A 21,747-nucleotide genomic window follows, 5' to 3' on the forward strand; every position below is an offset into this window, starting at 1 on the left:
GCCAGTTGATCTCAGTTCTGATACCTTTTAAAGCTCATACAAAGGTATTATATATTATAGCAGCCAAACTTTAATGGAAGGCCACACAAGGGTGGGCATTCAGTTGAACAGCACTGCTATAGAGCAAGCTGACCACACGCTCCAGGTCAATAATTAAAGGTGCACACCCAATTTAAGACTGCACCTAAAAGCTGCCGAAGTTCTTCATCATTTCAAAAGCCATTTTAGGTAGTATAACAAAGATTGCTGAGGTTTTTTCGACACAAAAAAACACATGATTAGTAAACTCACATGGGGTTCTTAAATCACCCCTAAGGGGCAACTTTATCACAGTGTGAGATTAGAGTTCACCACAGAAAAACTCACCCACTTTCTATTCATTCCTATGTGATTTTTATACACATATTTATCAGTAAGTGAGATCCCACAGAAATGAGTAGAAAGTGGGTGAGTTATTCTGTGGTGAACTCAAATCTTACATTTTCATAAATCTGCCCCTAAGTTTTTTTTCCACTGCATCTGTGATAGAGTGGCATCACTTCCTGGATGTAGCATTAAAGGAGAAGGAAAGGCTTGGTGCACTTTGGGGTGCCAAATGTTAATATTGACTTACCTGATACCCCGGGCTGGTGCTCCTATCAGCAGAAAACTGCACCGGTCTGTGGTTATTCCAGTGAGCACCACAGAAAGATCCTCTCCTGGCTTCTCCTTTCTTCAAATTTCCCAGGGCAAACACATGTGCAGTTGAACAACATAGCCAACTTTTTAGTTAAAGTTCGGCTTTTTGTTCTACTGCGAAAGAGGAAGACAGAAGAGGATGGCTCAGCGGTGCTCACTGGTATAAGCCTGGGCCAGTGCAGTTTTCTGCTGATAGGAGCACCGGCCCGGGGTTTCAGGTAAGTCAATACAATCACTTGAGGGTAACTAACATTTGGCAGCCCCAAGTGCATGAAGCCTTTCCTTCTCCTTTAATAACATAATTAGTATCGAATTCACTTGCCATGTCAGTTGCAGCTATTGAAACAACCTACTACTGGATCCTTGGCTATTACTGCCAAGTCCAGGTTGATGTTAATTGCAGGGTTCCCTTGTATGTAAATAATCAGAGCAGGCAGATAGGGCACACCACATGTTTAAAAAAGGTTCATGTATGGAAACTAATGACTAAATATCATCAATGCATTTTACCTTTTTTATCAATTTGAAGTGATTTGCGTTCATAAATGAGTCTTCTTTTTATCCTATGTATGCCACTAACCCTCTCTTTCCTCCAGCATTCCTTTTGAAGAGCAGAGTAACCGAAAGCAACACTTTCAACCAAAATCCATATGAAGGCATATGCCTTCTATAGGACAGAAGTTAAGAGCTTCTCTTGTTTCCACGATCATAAAGAGGGTCATTCTATTTCTTTTGCACCTCGTTATTCACTATAAACATGGCATGTAATTGATTGTTTTATTGATTATAGGAGATTCCAGTTGGAGGCTTAGATAAATGGTTCAAGTTAGAGCCACGGACAAGCTGTTCCCGAGTTCAAGGAGATTGTCACCTTATAATCAAGCTAATTACAAATCAGGTAAGCGCACTGAAATATAACTAACTAATCTATTGCAGTATCATGTATGTTTCTCATGAATTTCTTTACATTCTGTTAAACATTATTCCTTTCTTTTAACTCTAAATAATGATATTTCTACATTTTAACAGCTTCAAACCCCTTCCTAAACCCTGGAGTCCCTAAACCCTTAGTTTGGATCAAGTACAAGATACTGTTTTATTATTACAGAGAAAAAGGAAAGCATTTTTAAAAAATTTGATTATTTGGATAAAAATGGAGTCTTGGAAGACTGCCTTCCTGTAATTCTGAGCTTTCTGAATAACGGGTTTCCCGATAACGGATCCCATACCTGTATTTCAATTATTTTATTATGTTAAAGTGATACTGACACTAAAAAAATATTATTCAAAATATTAATGTACATCAAAAGTTACCTATAGGTCACATTGATAGTTTTTCACTGATAGGTCTGTAACTAATTGTCAGGTTCCTGAACCTGACTGTTTCTAATGCTCAGGGCTGGATTTACATAGCGGGTGCCCCTAGGCCAGGCCTGGACTGGTAGTCAAAATAGGCCCTGCCATTCCAAGTACACAGAGGCCCAAACAGCCTCCTACCAGCCCACTATATGGTAACTTTCTATGGAACCATACAGCAGCCCCTCTGGCATTTGCCAGAACCCACAGATTACCAGTCCGAGCCTGCCCTAGGCCCACTGTTAATAGGGATTGGTGCACTGGAAATTTAAAAAATGATTAAAATCCTGCTGCCCTAGGCCCGGGCCTTGGTGGCCTTTCCATAAATCAGGGCCTGCTAATGCTTACAAACTACGAAGCTCAAATATGGGAGCAATCTCAGAGAGGAACATGGGGGATCAGATGGGTAATGAAAAGGCGTCTGTAAATACTTTAATGGCCAAATTATAGGTAGCATGCGAACACAATATTATGATAGATGTAAAAAAGGTTTAATTTCTGGTGTCAGTATCTCTTTAAGGCCATTTACCAAATCAAGAGCAGGGTTATAAAGGAGGTCCTTATAAAGAGAGAACCCAGTATATTGTCCAAGAAGCTGTGGCTGGCCTAGTCCTTATACATGGGCGTGGGGGACATTGTGATAATTATAGTGACAGTTATCATGAGCTGAACCTTGACAATGAATGCCGGAACTATATGAGGGAGACCACAATTCACTAAGATATTTTTTGAGTCCACTGTATTAAATGATATCACCAAATCTCATCAGAATTGACTCACACAAGTACTTTGAAGAGGAGGCTATTGTTGCAGGGTTTGCTACTGTTGGGGGGCACAGGTGGGGGTAAAAGTTGACTTTTAAGATTTCCTACTCAGAAGCAAACTATTGAGTAACTTTTTGCACCATGGGATATGTTAGGATTGGGCCTACTGTAGTGATGTGTGGGCCGGCCCGCACTCTCCTTCCCTGGTCCCAGGTTGAGCTCTTCTGACTGCTCTCCCTGCCTGCGACCTTCCAAATGCCGGCTTCTGACTTCCGGGTTGAGCTCTTATAGACACGCGGTTCTCGCTCCACCCCTTTTGTGACATCATCGGCGGGCAGGTCGGCACGGGTCCATAAATGGAACCCGAAAGTTGGCGCGGGCGGGTGGCAGGCGGGTGCAAGTCGGGGAAAGCACGATCCGCACATCACTAGACTACTGCACTTACACATAGAGAATTGTCACTGGGAAGGTCCAGGCAACTGAACATGGTAGCATGGATGGCACAGGAACCTACTTGTATGACTGTGTCCCCACTCTATATGCTATGCCCGTTGAATGACTTTCAGTGAATTACTGTGAGAAAGTTATCCACTATGGCATTTTTCTTAGGGGCATATTTATCAAGGGTCAAATTTCGAATTGAAAAAACTTCGAAATTCGAATTCAAAAAGACCAACCAAAATCAAGTTGAAGTTTTTTTTTGGTCGAATAGGTCAGTTTTCGATCGAATAGGTCCGTATTCGGACGAATTCGAATCGTATGAATCGAAGGAATAGCGGATTTGATCAAAGTTTTTCCCCAGAAAAAACTTAGATATATCAAAGTCCACCAATTGACTCCAAATAGGTTCCAGGAGGTCTCCCATAGGCTAAAACAGCAATTTGGCAGGTTTTAGATGACGAATGGTCGAAGTCAAATTTTTAAAGAAACAGTACATAATAAATATTGATATTCAAATTTTCAAATGTTTTTAAAATTCAAATCGAATTTGGACTATTCCCCCTAGTCGAAGTACACGAAAAATAGCTGTAAAAATTCTAATTTTTTTAATTCGAAAATTCACTTCGACCTTTGATAAATCTACCCCTTAGTGTTCAGAAAAGATTTCCTTTGGCAAATTTAACCACTTTTCATAATTTGATAAAATCAAACAATAATGGTGGCTTAAACACTGCATTTATAAAAAAAAAAAAAAAATCAAACCAAGCTCAAACACACTGACTATAATTGGAAACCTTAGGTCGGCTCATAGTGTTCGTGTTTGAATAACTGAATAGTTTTAGTGGAAAATAATCTGTCTACCACTGTGAAGCAATTTGTCACAAGATTGACAAGACAATGGTGCCCTTCAAACATCGCTCTCTCACTAAGACTCTCCAGGAAGCAGTTAAACGTCTCATTAAGCTTTGGAGTGTTTTAAATGGAGACTTATGGGGCGCATGACAGTGTTGTGCAGGTATTTGCAATGGCACCACATCACGTAATGAAATATAGTGTACATATTTACATACCTCATTAACCAGCTGCAGTAGGGTATATCGGGTGGTAAAAAAGACTAGGTAGATGTCAACCAGGATCAGAAAATGCAGTGACCCTCACCCTAAGTACTCATTGAGCTTCAATTAAAGGGACCTGGCTTCACTGTGGATAGTTTCATCCTTGGTGATGGGGACAATGTTGGGGTTCCGGAAAGGGATCGTTTACCATTTTATCTCCTTATATTTAGCAGCACACTGGTGTGTCATGTGCAGAGCCATGTTTCCTGATGTAAAGAAATGCATTTTGACCTTCATATACTCTAACATCATAAATTAATACTGTATGTATGAAATTATTTCTGCCATATGCTAGAAAACTAAGCCTTTTCCTATCGCATTGTCATTAATGAGGATTATTTCTGACAGTGGTTTGAGGAACTGGAGGGTATCTTTTTTTTTTTCCCCTAATTAATTTATAAATATTAATGACCTTATTTAATGGCTCTTGTCAAAGATAACTCCTTTTCTTTCATTCCCAGCACATGTATAGACTTGAGTAATGTGCAACATTGGGCAAAGTCTGCCCTGTGCAATTAACCATAGCAACTAGTCTGACGTTAGTGCAGTGCGGTTAGAACGTTGATTGCAATCGCCTGATTTGGAACTGTGGGCTAATGGGAAAGAGCAAAGGATGCACAAGGGAGAGAGTCCATGAGGAAGAGGATATACAAAATGTAAAGAGTGAAAAGCAAAGGGCTCCACTCACCCCAGTGCTATGATCTGTTAGCCAGGTGTGTGTTCATACAGAGGTTTGTTTTCTGGGAAGGATGTATCCTGCCTGTTGCCCTAAATGTCTCTATTGTCCTGGTGCCATTTCTCTTATTGTTGTTACATTTGATACTACATTTATATTGTCTATCCTACTGATTTTGTATTGAGATAATTGTTCTGGCAGTTCAATAATTGGCCAGAAGGAGTCATCGTTCTTTTCTATAAAATGGGAAGGCAAGATGTGTCCTGCCTCTTTGATTGCACCTTCCTGGTAGGTGGAGGCAGGTTAGGGCCTGGGCTGAAGTAGGCCCAGTAGATGTAGATTGAGATTAGTTCTGTAATAGCAAACAACAGGAGTAAGAGATAGGTTCATGGTTAGCTAATAAGCAGCACGAAGCTCCACCTTGGAGAATTAGAAGTATTAAGTCCTGGGCGTACCACCCATAGAGTACTGATATAAGTGTACACACTTAGGGACTGCTGAAGCTCGCCTAGGTTCCATTTGAAGAGCCTGACACTTGGGATTGGACACTTCCAAGTTGACTAAATCCACTGTTTAATGATTGAACACTGATAGGTAAAACACTGGTTGCGTTCTTTGTACGGGTATGGGACTTGTTATCCAGAATACTTGGGGTTTTCCGAATAACAGATCTGTCTGTAATTTGGATCTTCATACCTACTTTCTACTAGAAAATCTTTTAAACATTAAACCTTAATTAATAAACATTATTATTGCAGAGAATTTTGTTTTTAATTATTTGGATAAAATGGAGTCTATGGCAGATGGCCTTCCCATAATTCAAAGCTTTCTGGATAACAGGTTTCCAGATAATGGATCCCATACCTGTACAGGTAAATTGCCGAGTATTTGTACCTGGAGGTTTATGTCCACAAGGGCCCATCCCAGAAATAAAGAGTCCATGTGTATTTGTGGTGATAGATATGCTTTCATTTAACTATTGGGTTAGATTGTTTAGAAAAGGTGGCAATCCTAATAATATATAATGCCCTTTTTGTAAAACACAAAAGGAAATGCAGCGTTAAAAGATCTGCTTTCCTTACTGACTTGTGCGAGGAACTGACAGGTTGGAATCTCAAGTGTAGCAAGGCAATGTATCTGCAGCTGCCTCAAATATACCCCTTTCTATAATTATTTAGCTAAATGAGCATTGGAGAGGAAACAAAATTTAGGAGGGGGGCTAAGGTTGGTATAATATTCTGCACCTGTATAAAATGTCACTCCTCATTACTGGGCTGAGTGGATTTCTGGCTGGCCCTCTGCCCCCCGAGGATCACCGAATCCCTCTGCCTCTGACATGGGAGACAGGTTGCATTGCTGATAAAAGGCAAAGCTGGTGCTTTTGTGTTGAAAAGAAACTGTTCCTTATTTGTCAGTGGAAATTATTCTCCTGAAACCACTGCACTCAACAGGAACCTATTACCGTTTGCTTGAAAGGTTTCCTGTACTGGGTCTTTGGGAGTGTAGATTGGTTAATTAGGGCTTTAAAAGTGACAGCAAACTGGATGAACACTAAGGCACAGATTTATTGTAGATCAGACTGGGGATTCCAGAAGGATTTCCAGCACTTCCATTAATTGTGTAATTTAGTAAAACTTGTCAGGATAATAATTTTTTTACCATTTTACACATTTATCAAAGCAGAGACCTGTGTCAATAGAACATAAATGGGTATATACTATAGGGTGCATTTTCTACTTATCTAATGTTGTGGCTAATTTAACATTTTTTGGTGAGAATACTTTAAGGTTTCATTTCGCCCTGTAGTAATTATGCCCCAAAGTGTCCCACTGCTTTAAGTAATCAAATTCCATGTTGACCTGTGGAGTGAAAGTGCTCAGTATTACCCAGCAGCAGCTCCTGTCCCCAAAGTGCATGCTGGGTGAAAATAATTGTTTTCTGTAGTGGAATTGTTCAAATGGTTAAAGGGGTTGTTCACCTTTAAATTTACTTTTTAGTATGATGTAAAGAGTGATATTCTGAGACAATTTTCAATTGGTTTTCATTTTTTATTATTTGTGGTGTTTGAGTTATTTCGCTTTTTATTCAGCAGCTCTCCAGTTTGCAATGTCAGCAATCTGGCTGCTAGGGTCCAAATTACCTTAGCAACCATGCATTGATTTGAATAAGAGACTGGAATATAAATAGGAGACGGCCTATTGTTACCAATAACAATATATTTGTAGCCTTACAAAGCATTTGAATTTAGATGGGGTCAGTGACCCCCATTTGAAAGCTTGAAAGAAGAAGGCAAATAAAAAAACTAAAAAAAAAAAAATAATGAAGACCTTTTTTAATTTTTTTTATTATTTGTGGTTTTTGAGTTATTTAGCTTTTTATTCAGCAACTCAGCAATCTGGTTGCTGTGGTCCAAATGACCCTAGCAACCATGCTTTGATTTAGATAAGAGGCTGGACTATGAATAGGAGAGGGTCTGAATATAAAGATGAGTAATACAAAGTAGCAACAACAATACATTTGAAGCCTTACAGAAGATTTGTTTTTTGGGGGTCTGTGTCCCTATTTGAAAGCTGGAAAAAGTCAGAAGAACAAGACAAATAATTTAAAAAACTATAAAAAAAAAAGCAAACAAATAATGAAGACCAACTGAAAATCGCTTAGAATTGGCCAATCTATAACATACTAAAACTTAACTTAGAGTTGAATCACCTTTTTAATGGTAAATTATCCCTATAAGCTCTCAAACATATCATAACCAATGAGTTCTACGGAAAAAACCAAAGCTGTCTTTAAAGCAATCCAAGCAGCGTTGTCTGTCCTATAGGATAGCTGGAAGTTGTAGTTTAAAGGGCATCTAAACCCTTTCAAAAAAATGACTGAGTGGTCCCCTGAGCACAGTGTCGTACTTGCCCACCTGGGTTACCAGGAAAACTCCCCGTGGGCCCAGATGTCAGTAGGCCCTCTTGCTTCTTACCATGTGGCCTATTTCATGATCATTACCTATTCCTTTATGGTAAAAAAGAGGCTTACTAATGGAAGTATAGTATAGTAATAATAATAGTAAAGTATAGTAAGTAGATATAAAAGACTAAGAGAATAAAGAGGTTGACTTCAGAGAGGAGGAATAATAGTTTGGAAAGTCGTGGTCACGTTTTACAGGTGGGTGGGGCCCTGGCATTCCAGTCCAACACTGCCTGAGCACTTCTTCAATTTACATTCATTTTCATTCATTCATTTTCAGATTTTGGTGTTCTCTAAGATATTAGCAGGTCAAGACAGTTTTATACCACTAATAGCAGGCTTTCAGTTCTTTTTGTCAGCGTATCAGCAACCCTTGCTGCCTATGCTCTTCATGTACTCCGTTAAACCTAGGTTTGCTTAATCTCATTTTGAGTATAATGTTTGGTATTAGCAGTCCAAAAATGCAAATGTCTCAGAAAAAGGAGCATCAAGTATTTTTTTTTGGGAGGGGGGGGGATGCATCTCCTTTTCAGGTTGGAAAGCCCTACCTTATATAAAAAAGTAACCCAAACAGTCTCCTGGGGCTTTCCATAACAAAAAAACAGCCCTACCTGTAACTGAGAAATCTATTTTATCTGTGCACTACATATATATCCATCTGAAAACAAATCACGTACATGTGAATGCTCATTGGGTCATTACGCTCGGAAGAGCAGATCTCAGCTGTAACTCAATTCACCGAGTATTAAAACAAATCGCATGGCATATAACATCTGAATTGACAAATGTGTTTCAGAGGGACACCGTTCTAAGCAAGAAGGCATCTGGCTCGGTGATTCATGAAATGCTGCTGAACCAGCTGCTCCAGTACGAGCACAAGCAAACAGAGGTAAACACAATGCTGTTCATCTTAATCATCTTTCCCAAATCGAGAAATTGGAAACCAAGTGGCGGGCGTTTTATCTGGGACCCCAAACTCCCGATTCTCCAGATGCTATAAACAACAAACCCTGCTTCATATGCTGGAGCATACATGAACAAGCAATGCATTGTAGAATGCATAATAACAATATGGTTTAGCTGTAGTAAATGTCGTACAAAATTTAGGTCACAATAGAATCTTGCTCTCTGACTAGTTTATAGATCTCTTGAGCTCAGGGCATAAACATATGAGTCTCTGGCAGTGTCCTTAACACGCATGTGGGGGTGACTGGGTTTGCAATACAACTGTTCCACATCATTCCCATTAAAGGAGTTGTTCACCTTTTTAAGGGCATGTAAAGTCTAAAATAGAATAAGGCTAGAAATGCTGTATTTTGTATACTAAACATAAGCATGAACTTACTGCACCAGAAGCCTAATCAAACAAATGATTTATGCTTTCAAAGTTGGCTACAGGGGGTCACCATCTTGTAACTTTGTTAAACATCTTTGCAAGACTAAGACTGTGCACATGCTCAGTGTGGTCTGGGCTGCTTAGGGATCATCATAAACAAAGCTGCTTGAGTTCTGCATGGCGGGGAAGTAAGGTGGGGGCTCCCCCTGCTGTTCATAAGTATGATTGTTTCCCTGCTCAGCAGCTAGGGACCATCTGACAATTCCTATCCACAGCAGTAAATGAAGGGAGAATTTCACTGCATACAGTCAGGTTTCTTATAAAAACGGTATACATTTTTAAATTAAAGGATATTGGAGATAGGTTTCTTTTTCATTAAAGAAAGTAAAAATGGAATTAAATTTTTTTGCCTTTACATGCCCTTAAAATTAACTTTTAGTATGATGTAGCGAATGATATTCTGAGACAATTTGCAATTGGTTTTTATTTTATATTATTTGTGATTTTGAATTATTTAGCTTTTTATTTAGCAGCTCTCCAGTTTGCAGTTCCAGCAGTATAGTTGCTAGAAACCATGCATAGATGTGAATAAGAGACTGCATTATGAATAGGAGAGGGCCTGAACACAAAGAGGAGTAATAAAGCAAATAATAAAGTAAAGTAAAAATAAAAATACTATAATATGCATTCATAGCTATATATATATATCTCCAGCAAATGCCATTGAGATATTTCTTGGCAGCAACAGATCTATTGTGCATAAGAAAATCTTTCACCCTCTATTCATTCAGAGAGCCATAAGTGACTAGATGTTTGCTTTTTGGGCCCAACAGATCTACTGGACTCTGCATAGCTGTGGATAGGAACTTATTTTAATAAATATGTTAGAAACCATATAATTGTTGAGGCTGCTTGAGTCTAAAGTCACACAGAGTCCTTTCCAGTTTATTTCAGTCGGCTTCCCTGCAGCTTCCGTTAATGAACAAGCAGAAGAATTTGTGTTTACACCTGCACTTTTGTATGTTTTCTAATGGAATGGGAGCCACCAAGTCAATCATAGGTGGTTTTCAGCTGCCTGCAATACTCTGGTTCAAAGGTGTCAAGAAGTTAAAGTGGAACTCCGGCTTCCAGACCAGAATTTGATAAAGAGGGCCACATAACACAGAAACCCCTAATATACCCATCACAGTTACCTGTTTCTTTAAAAAGTATGAATAAATGGCATTTTCTATGCTGAAATCCAGCTGTTTAACAGTTCTTCTCTTTCTGCATCATTTGAAATCCTGGCAGGGAAGGAGGTACTAAAACACTTATGTTACAAATTGTAACAACTTCTCCACAGTTTACAGACAGCATGCAGGAACTACATTACCCACAATGCATTGCACTCTGATGTTCTTTTCTTTATTGAAATCACATGTGCAGGGAATTGTGGGGTTTGCAGGCTGAGGACAGATGGCTGTTTATACAAAGTAACAGTAGTGTCAGCCAGCTCAGCAAAGTAGTCAGACAAATCAGCAGGAGAGCTGGGGGCTAGGCTTAGGGAACTGTCAGAAACCATTAAAAATCATGAAAAGCATATTTTTTTATTGATGTATATTGCAAAGTTGCTTAAAATTATGTTTACTTTTCAAAAAGCTTAATTATGTTTTTGTGGAGTTCCCCTTTAACTTTATATTTAATTATTGATGAAGCCCTTTCAGTTTCTGGTGTTAGGGTCCTTGAACTACAAACCTTATCAGGCTTCACTTTAAATTGTGTGTTTTTCTGCCTCTTGCTTACACTTAATCGTGCTGAGATATGGTTGTTACATTGTAGGTTGAAAGCTGGATCTGGAAGGGGGAGCTAAGCAAGCATGCATTTACCATTCTGTCCCACCACAGCATGCAGACTGATCTCTCCAGCTTACAACAGGCCGTCATGTAAGTATTTCTTCTCCAGCAACTAACACTACACTCAAGTACATATATATACATGAGCACACTTCTATTTATCAAGCAAAAGGGAAACATTTATGACCTGTGTAATGAAAAATACTGGATATAGCTTTGTTTTTTTTTGAATAGCCGACTATATGTACAGGCATGTAATCAGACTGATCCGAGGAGCTCATTCAATTTTCTAGTCTTATCGGTTTGTGGATCAGTCAATTGAAGTGCTTTATTAAAAGCACAGTGAATTGACATGCTACAGTGATCCCTGGCCAGGAATCTTTGTTTACGTTTATGTGATTAAAAAATAAATTCCTGTGCATCCAGGCATGATCTGGGCAGCCTCACTAAGTATAGAATGAGGTATTACATGTTTTGGGTGGCATAAATGGCTTGTAACAAAGAATTTCTTGGATTCGGTTCCCTAGAAATAATAGAAATAATCTTCCCACTTAACTGATAGAGTAAGATCTAAGAAACTTATAGAATTATACTTAAAGTATTGCTTTAATCCGTAGGCCAGTTGTTGTTAATATTTTCCACAAATTCCTCAAATTTACCACCAATACCTCAACATATTATTAGATTATCTATACATTGTTCCTCCCACCAACTCATGTAAAGGTTTGCGTTTTAGGGGGTAAATTTAGCTCCCATGGTTGTGCCTCTCTTTTGGAGGTGGAAGGTGTTATTATACAAAAAGTAATTGTGCTGCAGAAGGAATAGCTTTTAATACAATTATTGAAGTTGGCTGACATATGCACTATAGTGGTTTAGATGATACTCTAAGACTCTTAAAGGAGGAGGAAAGTAATTTTAACTTGGGGTTGCCCACATTTAGGCACCCCAAGTGGTTATATTTAATTTCCTGACAGAATAATGGGGCTCTGTCAGTGAGCACCACGGGGCGGTCATCTTCTCATTTGGCGATGTCCGTGAGGTGGGTGATATTGGGTTGAACTGATCGTGGGCCGTAGGGCCCAACGTTCAAATCATAACGATGGCTAAACGGGCGGTCGGATTGTGGGACCGCATCAACGAACAGATGCGGTCCACGATCCGACGGGATTTGTAGTTCCTTCCGATTATCTGCCCAACTTTCGGCCAGATGTCGATCAGGGAAGCCCGTCAGAGGGCTCCTTACACGGGCCAATAAGCTGCCAACTTGGTCTGTCAGAAGCTTTTATCGGCCCATGTCTGACCACCTTTAGTTGTTCTTCAAATGAAATAGCTGGCTTTTTTGTTAAAGTTCGGCTTTTCACTCAACTGCACATGCGCAGTCACGAGAAGAAAGAAAAAGCAGGAAGAGGATCATTCTGTGGTGCTCGCTGAAAGGACCTGGGCCAGTGCAGTTTTCAGTTTTCTGAAAATCACTTGTGGGTGCCTAACTTTTGCAAAAAAAAGCCATAGTTACTAGCAGTATAGGGATACCACATGCAAAGAGGTCCAGCTGTATTGGTTGTTCCATGTTAAATTTGCTGTTTCAGAACATGTCTGTCTCTGATGTAACTGTGTAAGTGCAAAAGCAGAAAATATGTTTCCACTTATTGCGTTAAAGGCTTCCCCAGTGAATCAATGCCAAAAAATGATTGGAGGGCCTATACAGTAGGAAGGTGGGCTTCCCTGTGTATTGCCTTTTATTGAAAATATTAATTAATCTACAAAGTCAAACACTTTTTCTTGGTAAGAATGTGTAGGATTGGAACTGAATTGCGAATATGATTCTGTTTATGAAAGTTGACATAATGCTTCATTATGATAGTCCTCATATTTCAGAGCTACTACCCTGCCCACCTAATCAGATGACATTATTGCAATCAAATGTTCCAGGTGTCTCTAAGCCTGTTTTACATCAAAAGTTGCATTACAGTCATAGATTTTAGTACTGTTATACTCTGTACATAAGGACCTAAAGTCTTCTCAACCTATCAGACTCTAAACATCTAATTTGGGCTTACATCCATCAAGATCAATATGTCATCCCTTCCTAATTTGTGATCTTGCTACAAGGTTTTTAGGATACAGGCTTCAGAAAAAACAGCTGTATGCTCTCTATAAAGTGCTGCACATCCCACTGAGACAGTATTTTACCAACCTGGCCAGTAAAACTGATGATGCCAATGTTATTAACAGAACAGAAAGATAAAACAGATTGTAAGTTTAATAAATTTTACATGACAGTTGGCTTTGATACTCCCATTGGAACATAAGTTAGTCATACACAGGCAGATAAAAGCTGTGGCCCATCCAGAACATGCTGGCAACTTATTGGTGCCTATTGGTGCCTTCTTGATTGCCTACCCTGTCTGGCACGGGGGTCCCCAACCTTTTTTACCTGTGAGCCACGTTCAAGTGTAAAATAATGTTGAGAGTGCAACATAAGCATGCAAAAAGTTCATGGGGCTTCCAAATAAGGGCAGTGATTGGGCATTGGTAGCTTCTAACTTGACTTGCTGCCAACAGGAGGCTTTGTGTGGCAATACACATGGGGCAAATTCACTAAGCCGCGAAGCGCCGAACGCTAGCGTTAATTCGCTAGCGTTTGGCATTTTCGCTACTGCGCAAATTCACTAACGAACGCTGGCGTAGTTTCGCTAGTGTTACTTCGCAACCTGACGCCAGGCGAATTTTCGCTAGCGACGAAACTACGCAAATTCACTAACTTGCGCAGTGTACTGAACGCTACCTTTTACGCTAGACTTCCTTCGCCACCTCAGACCTGGCGAAGCGCAATAGAGTAGATAGGGATTGTTTAAAAAAAAGTCAATTTTTTTTCTAAGTCCCAAAAAACGCTGGCGTGTTTTCTACATGATGGCTGATAGGCTGAAAAAGATCGAAAATTTTTTGGGGCTCCCCTTCCTCCCCCCTACATTTCCTGACTCATGGCAACTTACCGAGACAGTGGGCACATGTGTAGGGCAAAATAAAATTTTTATTTGCTGATTTGAAGGTTTTCTAGGCATTTGTAGTGCAGATACATGTTCCTCCATTGAAATTTGAATTTCGCGCCGTATGCAAATTAGCCTTCGCTAGCATAACTTCGCTTTATATAGCGAATCAACGCTAGCACAACTCCGCAACCTTACGCTACCCCTGTGCGCAACTTCGGATTTTAGTGAATTTGCGGAGCCCTGGCGAAGTGCGGCGAAGTTGCGCCTGGCGCAACTTCGCATCTTAGTGAATTTGCCCCATGGTTTTTATAAACCAAGAATTCAAAAATAAGCACCTGCTTGGAGGCCACTGAGAGCAACCTCCAAGGGGTAGGAGAGCAACATGTTGCTTACGTGCCTCTGGTTGCAGATCACTGGTCTGGCAGGTTCAAAACAGTCGAGGTCCTCATTGGTGAGTTGATGTGGTCCACATCTAATATGTTTTCATAGATCTGCATTATGATTCCTTTTTTGTGGAGCAAATGGTCAGAATAGTCTAATTTTGCCCAGCACACTCCTGGTAACTTTAAGAACTTTTACTGGAAATTCAGCTCTTCTAGCACTTTGCACCCTGCCTACCAGTTTGTAAATGACCCAGCCAAGTTGTAGTTCATCAACACTTGGGTGATCAACCATGACTGTAATTTTTTATGTGCTTCGGAATTTTCTTGCTGATCCTGCTTCCAACAAACAGATGCAAGAGTGCTGTCCACATCCCATGTTTAGGATAATTGCATTGTAACTGTGTTTTGGTGTAAATTTCACCGGTTTTACAATAAAAACCATTCTGACAGTTTTGCTGCTGCTAATGTGAGGCTTTAGCATTTTATTTTGTTAGAGCATATGTCTTGTTTTTGTACGGATCACCTGCTCTGAACAGCGTCAGTCTATTATAAAAATCTTTGAATGACATCTAAAGTGTGTGAGCGAAAATGTCAGAGACCATTGATTTCTGCTCTCCAGCACTATGGAATAGAAGGCTGGAACATCCATCTAATCCTCTTTAGCAGCAAGCATGATACTTATTGATCTGTGTGCTGTAGCACCTGAAGGGCTTTTACATCACTTGACTAAACAGAAGATGAATTTTATTACTTCTCAAACTATTTTGGCTGATGTTCAGAAATTGCTGGCATTAGGAAGTATGGCATGTTAAGCTTTGTATCACCCTAGAGACCAGGGTGCCGCAAATAGCTTCCCTTTCCCAAGAATATCGGCACCGTGCCATTCTGAAAATTGCATTTGCTTCAGTTAATATTAAAGGGATTCTGTCATGATTTTTACGATGTCGTTTTTAATTTTAAATTACATTGTTTACACTACAAATAATTCACTTTACCAAATAATAGTTCATTCCTGAACTAAAAAGTGTATTTTTTTTAGTTGTAATATTGGTGTGTAGGCAGCCATCTCAGGTCATTTTGCCTGGTCATGTGCTTTCAGAAAGAGCCAGCACTTTAGGATGGAACTGCTTTCTGGCAGGCTGTTGTTTCTCCTACTCAATTTAACTGAATGTGTCACAGTGGGACCTGGATTTTACTATTGAGTGCTGTTCTTAAACCTGCCATACACGGGCCGATAAAAGCTGCCGACAGACAGAGTCAACAGCTTATTGTCCCGTGTGTTTGGCCCTCTGACGGGCTTTCTTGATCAATATCTGGCCGAAAGTCAGCCAGATGTAGATCGGGCAGGGTTAAAGATCCTGTCTGATCGTGGCCGCATCTATTTGTTGCTGCGGTCCTGCGATCCGACTGCCCATATTGGCTACATTTAGGGTTGCCACCTTTTTAAAAAAAAAATTACCAGCCAGTGGTGGCGGTGGAAAATAAAGGGGCATTACGTGATGCAAAAAGGGGCGGAACCGATGAAGGGCAACGGAAAAGGAGCCACGGGGGTAGCGTCACAAAAGGGGCGGGGCCACTACCCAAAGCTAAATTTGTAATACCGGCCCCGGCTGTGGCAGATGTTTTACCGGCCAAGCCGGTAAAATACCGGCCGGGAGGCAACCCTAGCTACATTATGATCCAATCGTTGGACCATAGGGCCCACGATCGGATCAGCACAATATCGCCCATCTCAATGTGGGCATATCAGGGAGAGATCCGCTTGTTTATTGAAATCGCCAAACTAGCGGGTCTCTACGTGTATGGCCACCTTTAGATCTACCAGGGAGCTGTTATCTTGTGTTAGGGAGTTGCTATCTGGTTACCTTCCCATTGTTCTGGTGTTAGGCTGCTGGTGGGGGGGAAGGGCGGGGGGTGATATCACTCCAGCTTATAGTACAGCAGTAAAGAGTGACTGAAGTTTATTAGAGCACAAGTCACATGACTGGAGGCAGCTGGGAAACTGACAATATGTATAGCCCCATTTCAGTTTTCAAAATTAAATATAAAAAAACTGTTTGCTCTTTTGATAAATGGATTTCAGTGCAGAATTCTTCTGTAGCAGTACTATTAAAGAAGAAGGATATTGGCACCCCAAGTGATTGTATTGACTTACCTGAAACATCGGGCAATACCAGTGAGCACCACAGACTGCTTCTCTTCCATCTTCGCGCGACTGCGCATTCGCAGTAGAAAGAAAAGCCGAACTTTAACTATAAAGACGGATATTTCGTTCAACTGCGCATGTGTTTTCCCCTGGGAAATTTGAAGAAAGGAGATGCCAGAAGAGGATCGCTTCATAGTGCTTGCTGGTATAACCCCGAGAAGAACCAACCTGGTTCAGTTTGCAATGTTCCACAAGTATAAAGGAACGCTTGTGATCTTCATATATTGACAATATTTTTGTTTTGTGGTGTTGTGGCCTAATACTGTCTCGGGTTGCCTGCGCCTCCCGTCCCCTGCCCAGTTTCGACCAGGCTAAAAGGTTGCAACCATAATACTGTCACTTATTGTTTTGTAGCTACAGTATACACATTTGTTGGTGGACCATCAGAAGATTCCTGAGTATGAGTAGTAAAATACAATTTAACTTGGGTAACTTCCAATTAAAAAATTGATAACCACCCTTCATGATCAATCAATCAGTATTACTGCAAATATATTGCGCTGTCACCTTAAGCTAGGGACAGCTGGTCACATGTTCTCTTCTTCCTCACGAGGAAACTTTGGGCAGCTTCAGAAAACGATGTGCTCCAAATGCCATTCCGCCGACGATTTAGATTCTAGCTGGTGGGAAGGCAGTTCGGGGAGATTAGTCGCCCGAAGAAGAGACTATTTGTCGCCGGACGACTAAATCTCCCCAAATCTCCACGTGTATCCCTGCCCTAAGGTGCCTGAACAGATTTAATGAGGGACAAGACAATTACTGGACCCTCAGTCACCATTGTGTTTGATCTAGCAACAGCAAATTAAGCAAGGTCAGTCCACTATGGATCCATCTGTATGTACAAATGTCTTCTATGCTTCACTGTCTGTGCTAATAACTGCAGTGGTGATGCTATATTCTATTTTAATGATGAGAGCTAAAGAAAATGTCCAAAAGGCATAGGGACACTACAGAGTCAAATCAGTGCACAAATAGGCATATATAATAAAATCCATCTTTCTGTGTTCATTATCAGAAAATGGCAAGCATTCAGCAAACATCACCAAATCCAGTCTATGGATTATAGTTTTCTACTGGGACTTCTGAAACTCATAGAAGAGCAATGGGACCCCACCATGTGTCAAAGAGAGCAGGTAAGTTATTATATCATATTACATTCACACAGTGCTTGTTACTTGTTCCAATAAAGACAACATCACTAAGATGTATTTTTTCAAAAATAATAATTCATGCACTTTTCTAATCTATGCAACTGCCATTTTGCATTTGAGTTATATAAATTGCCATGTTGTTCTGTACTTAACCTTTTGACAATAACACATTGAATTTTAAATATTAGATTAGCAACAAAACAGTTGATAGACACATAGCTACCAAAAGCAAGGGAGGGAATACATGGTTATGAAAGATAATTTGTGTTCCAACTCATGAATAACTTCAAATATACAGGGAAAAAACAATTCTGGCCTGACTGTAAACCTTTACGTTTATATGTCTTTATTTATGGGGAAAAAAATGAATTAGATGTAATTTCTCAAGAAAAGAAACTAATATTTTTCTCCGAATAAAGGAAACCAGCAAATGTAAAAGCTAGTTAAAATCATAATGGTACAGTATGGGACCCAGATGGGCACAGTGGGTGAGGAAGCAGTGATAAGCCATTACTCCGTGCAGCAATTTGCTTTATTTGTTTGTAAGCTCCACAGTCAAATGAAACGTCCCTTTGATCTATCACATATTTTATACCCTGTTATGTGGAACCTGAGTGGAATTCCAATGCCTAGATTTATCCCCCAGCATGCCTGTATTTTTTTTGAATAGTTTATTTCCCTTGCATGCTTCAATTATCCGACCAGCACAGAAAAGCCCGCTCTGACAAAAATAAAAGCCACTGATTTATCCATAGAAAGAAATGCATTTTGCTATGGTGTGTACAATACCAACCTCTGATTACCTTTGATGAAGGCATTTGACCAGTAAAAGCAAGCTGCTGATAAGTTGCTGTGGGTTACAGGACCAGACTGAACGTTGACTCCTTTTTGCACGACCCTGAGATGTCTCATACGTGCCTTTGACTAAATACACTTGAAAGTAATGCAGCCTGATGCACATTGGCAGAATCTATTGGTCCCTAATGGGCCTCTTTACTAACAATCGGTTTTGGTTTTTTCCACGAATCTCTAAAAATTCATGGTTTTCCTTTTTTTTATAAAGAAAGATTTGTTAAAGGAGAAGAAAAGTAATTTTATACTTGGGGCACCAAAAGTTAGACACCCCCAAGCAGTGTCGGACTGGCCCGCGGGACACCGGGAAAAAACCCTTAATGGGCTCCGCCAGGCTCGTCCCCTCTCCCGATCAGATTCAACAAAAAAAAGTTTTTTTACCTATTCACTGAGAAAGCGCCTTCCGAGCAGTGCCTTCACGAATGCACGCTTGCCACGTCATAGTAGGGGGACACGTCACAGTAGGGGGCGGTGGGTCGGAGGGGCCTTGGACAGAAGTCCCAGTGGGCCCGGGCCCCCCAGTCTGACCCTGCCCCCAAGTGATTGTATTTACGTACCTGACACTCTGGGCTGCTGCTTCTATGAGCAAAACCTGCACGACCCTGGGGTTCTACCAGCGAGCACCACGAATTGACCCTCTTCCTGCTTCTTTGCACTACAAATTTCCCGACGCATGCACAGTAGAACAAAATAGCCGGCTTTTCATTCGGCTTTCACTCTACTGCACATGTGCAGCCTCGAGCTGAACGAAAAAGCAGGGAGAGGATCGCTCCATGGTGCTGGAAGAACTGAAAGGAGCACCGGCCTGGGGTGTCAGGAAAGTAAATATAATCACTTGGGGTGCCTAACTTTTGGCACCCCTAAGTATAACATGCCTTTCCTTCTCCTTTAAGTGTCAAAACCATGAAAACCACTAATACAAAACTTTGCCAGGTAAAAGTTGTTGAGGTCCTATAGAAGTCAGCGGGAGCTGTATATTATTGTAGCGTTTTAAATTAATTCGGACTTTAAGAGGTTTTTGGATTTTTTTTCCCCAATGTTTATTCATGTTTTTAGTGCATTTTATTCCGTTTATTTCATGACATTTGTAGTTTTAGAGTTTATGAGTTTAGTTGTGGTTTCAAAAACCTCTGAAACCACTAATATCCGACCTTTGATAAATAGGCCTCCAGGTGTACGTTCTATTCTACTAACATTACATTAGTAACTTCTTAAGTTTTATCACATTCTTTCTCTTCCAATAGGAGCAGAGTTTGGCTGAAAGTTTTACGCTTTTCACAGAATATTGCCTTCTACTTCTGAAAAAACTCAGAGACAACTTTCCTGTTCTTAACACAACAGTCATTAACCGGCTTGAATTCATGTTAAGGTAACATTTACCCCAGTAAGAGAGATATTTGTATAATCAAAGAGCCAGTCCCTCTTCACTAGAATAACTTCTGCTCTCTCCTCTGTCTGTTGCAGGTGTCTTAGTCAAATCCACAACATGCAAGCATTTAGAATGGTCTGCCCTTTCCATAATGAACTACATCTGGAGATTGCTGCCATTATAAAGGTAATTTCACTTTTTAATGTAGTGTTTTTGTGCAGTTGTTTAAATATAGTAGATATATAGAGATAAATGTAGCTTCACTTTTGTGTGTATAAATATATATCAGGCAAGGTGGCAGAATGCTCAACATATTGCAATATTTCAGAATTTATCTCAGTATTTCTAAGTTAGAAAAACTAGCAACTCTGATTGGCCGAATGGACCTTATTTATGAAGAAAAAATCCTGAAAAAATAGGGTCGGGCAAACTTCAGAGCTTTCCCTCGAATTGTTTGTGGTTTGCGCAGAAACCACAAACTCATCGGATATCGGTACGGACATCATCGCAGACATTAGGACCTTCCGCATTGACTTATACAGGAGTTCGAGCGCTTTTAGATGCTTGGGTTTCGGATTCTGAGTTTTTAGACCATCGGTCTTTAATAAATCTCGAAAAATTCGTCGTTTTTTTTCCCTCTGAAAATGACAAATTATTCAAGGTTCAGATATCCGGAGCTTGATAAAGAACCCCCTTACTGTATATCACGAGTCCAATATATTTTTTCATTTTATATTTGAAGGGGAGAATGGTTTTAGCTCTATTTAGTGTTTCTAAAATCCCTCTGCAAACCACCCAAATATGCATGTTTTCTGTCTACCGTATTTTACAACAGGCCGGTGGATTGTTGAATAAATAGTAATTATGGCAGCCCAGTGATTGATCTATTTGTGCTACAGATATTTTATAGATTTTGCATTTTCTAGAAGATCAGTCCTATACCTTCCAAAATTGTATGTATATTTGGAATATTTCAAGCAAAATCTTTTTTTTAGTAAGCCCCCCCCCCCAACCTACTAAACAGATATTTTGGAGGTATCCAATCCTCCATGTACTAAATGTTCTACATATACTGTATATTTTGATGTATTGTGCCTTAAGGGGTAGTTCACCTTTACGTTAACTTTTAGTATGTTATAGAATGGCCTATTCCTAGCAACTTTTCAATTGGTCTTATTATTTTACAAGTACATTAGAGGACATTATAGACAAATAGCAGGGGACCTTTTTACCCATAAAGAGGATCACCGTACCAGAGGCCACCCCTTTAGACTAGAAGAAAAGAACTTTCATTTGAAGCAACGTAGGGGGTTCTTCACAGTCAGGACAGTGAGGTTGTGGAATGCACTGCCGGGTGATGTTGTGATGCTGATTCAGTTAATGCCTTTAAGAATGGCTTGGATGATTTTTTGGACAGACATAATATCAAAGGCTATTGTGATACTAAACTCTATAGTTAGTATAGGTATGGGTATATAGAATTTATGTGAAAGTAGAGAGGGTTGTGTGTATAGATGCTGGGTTTTCATTTGGAGTGGTTGAACTTGATGGACTTTGTCTTTTTTCAACCCTATTTAACTATGTAACTATGTAACTATTATTGATTGTTTATAGGTTTTTAATTGCCCCCATTTTAT

General features: G+C 40.0%; 1 protein-coding gene across 1 annotated transcript in view; it reads left to right on the top strand.

Annotated features, from left to right (window-relative positions):
* Positions 1–21,747, top strand: part of baiap3.L (BAI1-associated protein 3 L homeolog) — a 186,195-nt gene that overhangs the window by 133,141 nt on the left and 31,307 nt on the right. The window contains exons 12-17 of the mRNA XM_041576487.1: positions 1,469–1,576; positions 8,788–8,880; positions 11,146–11,249; positions 17,754–17,871; positions 19,986–20,110; positions 20,206–20,296. Of these exons, the coding sequence (XP_041432421.1) occupies positions 1,469–1,576; positions 8,788–8,880; positions 11,146–11,249; positions 17,754–17,871; positions 19,986–20,110; positions 20,206–20,296 (639 nt within the window). The remainder of the gene's footprint in view (positions 1–1,468; positions 1,577–8,787; positions 8,881–11,145; positions 11,250–17,753; positions 17,872–19,985; positions 20,111–20,205; positions 20,297–21,747) is intronic.

The sequence above is a fragment of the Xenopus laevis genome, chromosome 9_10L, assembly GCF_017654675.1.
Source record: "Xenopus laevis strain J_2021 chromosome 9_10L, Xenopus_laevis_v10.1, whole genome shotgun sequence".
Lineage (NCBI taxonomy): Eukaryota > Metazoa > Chordata > Amphibia > Anura > Pipidae > Xenopus > Xenopus laevis.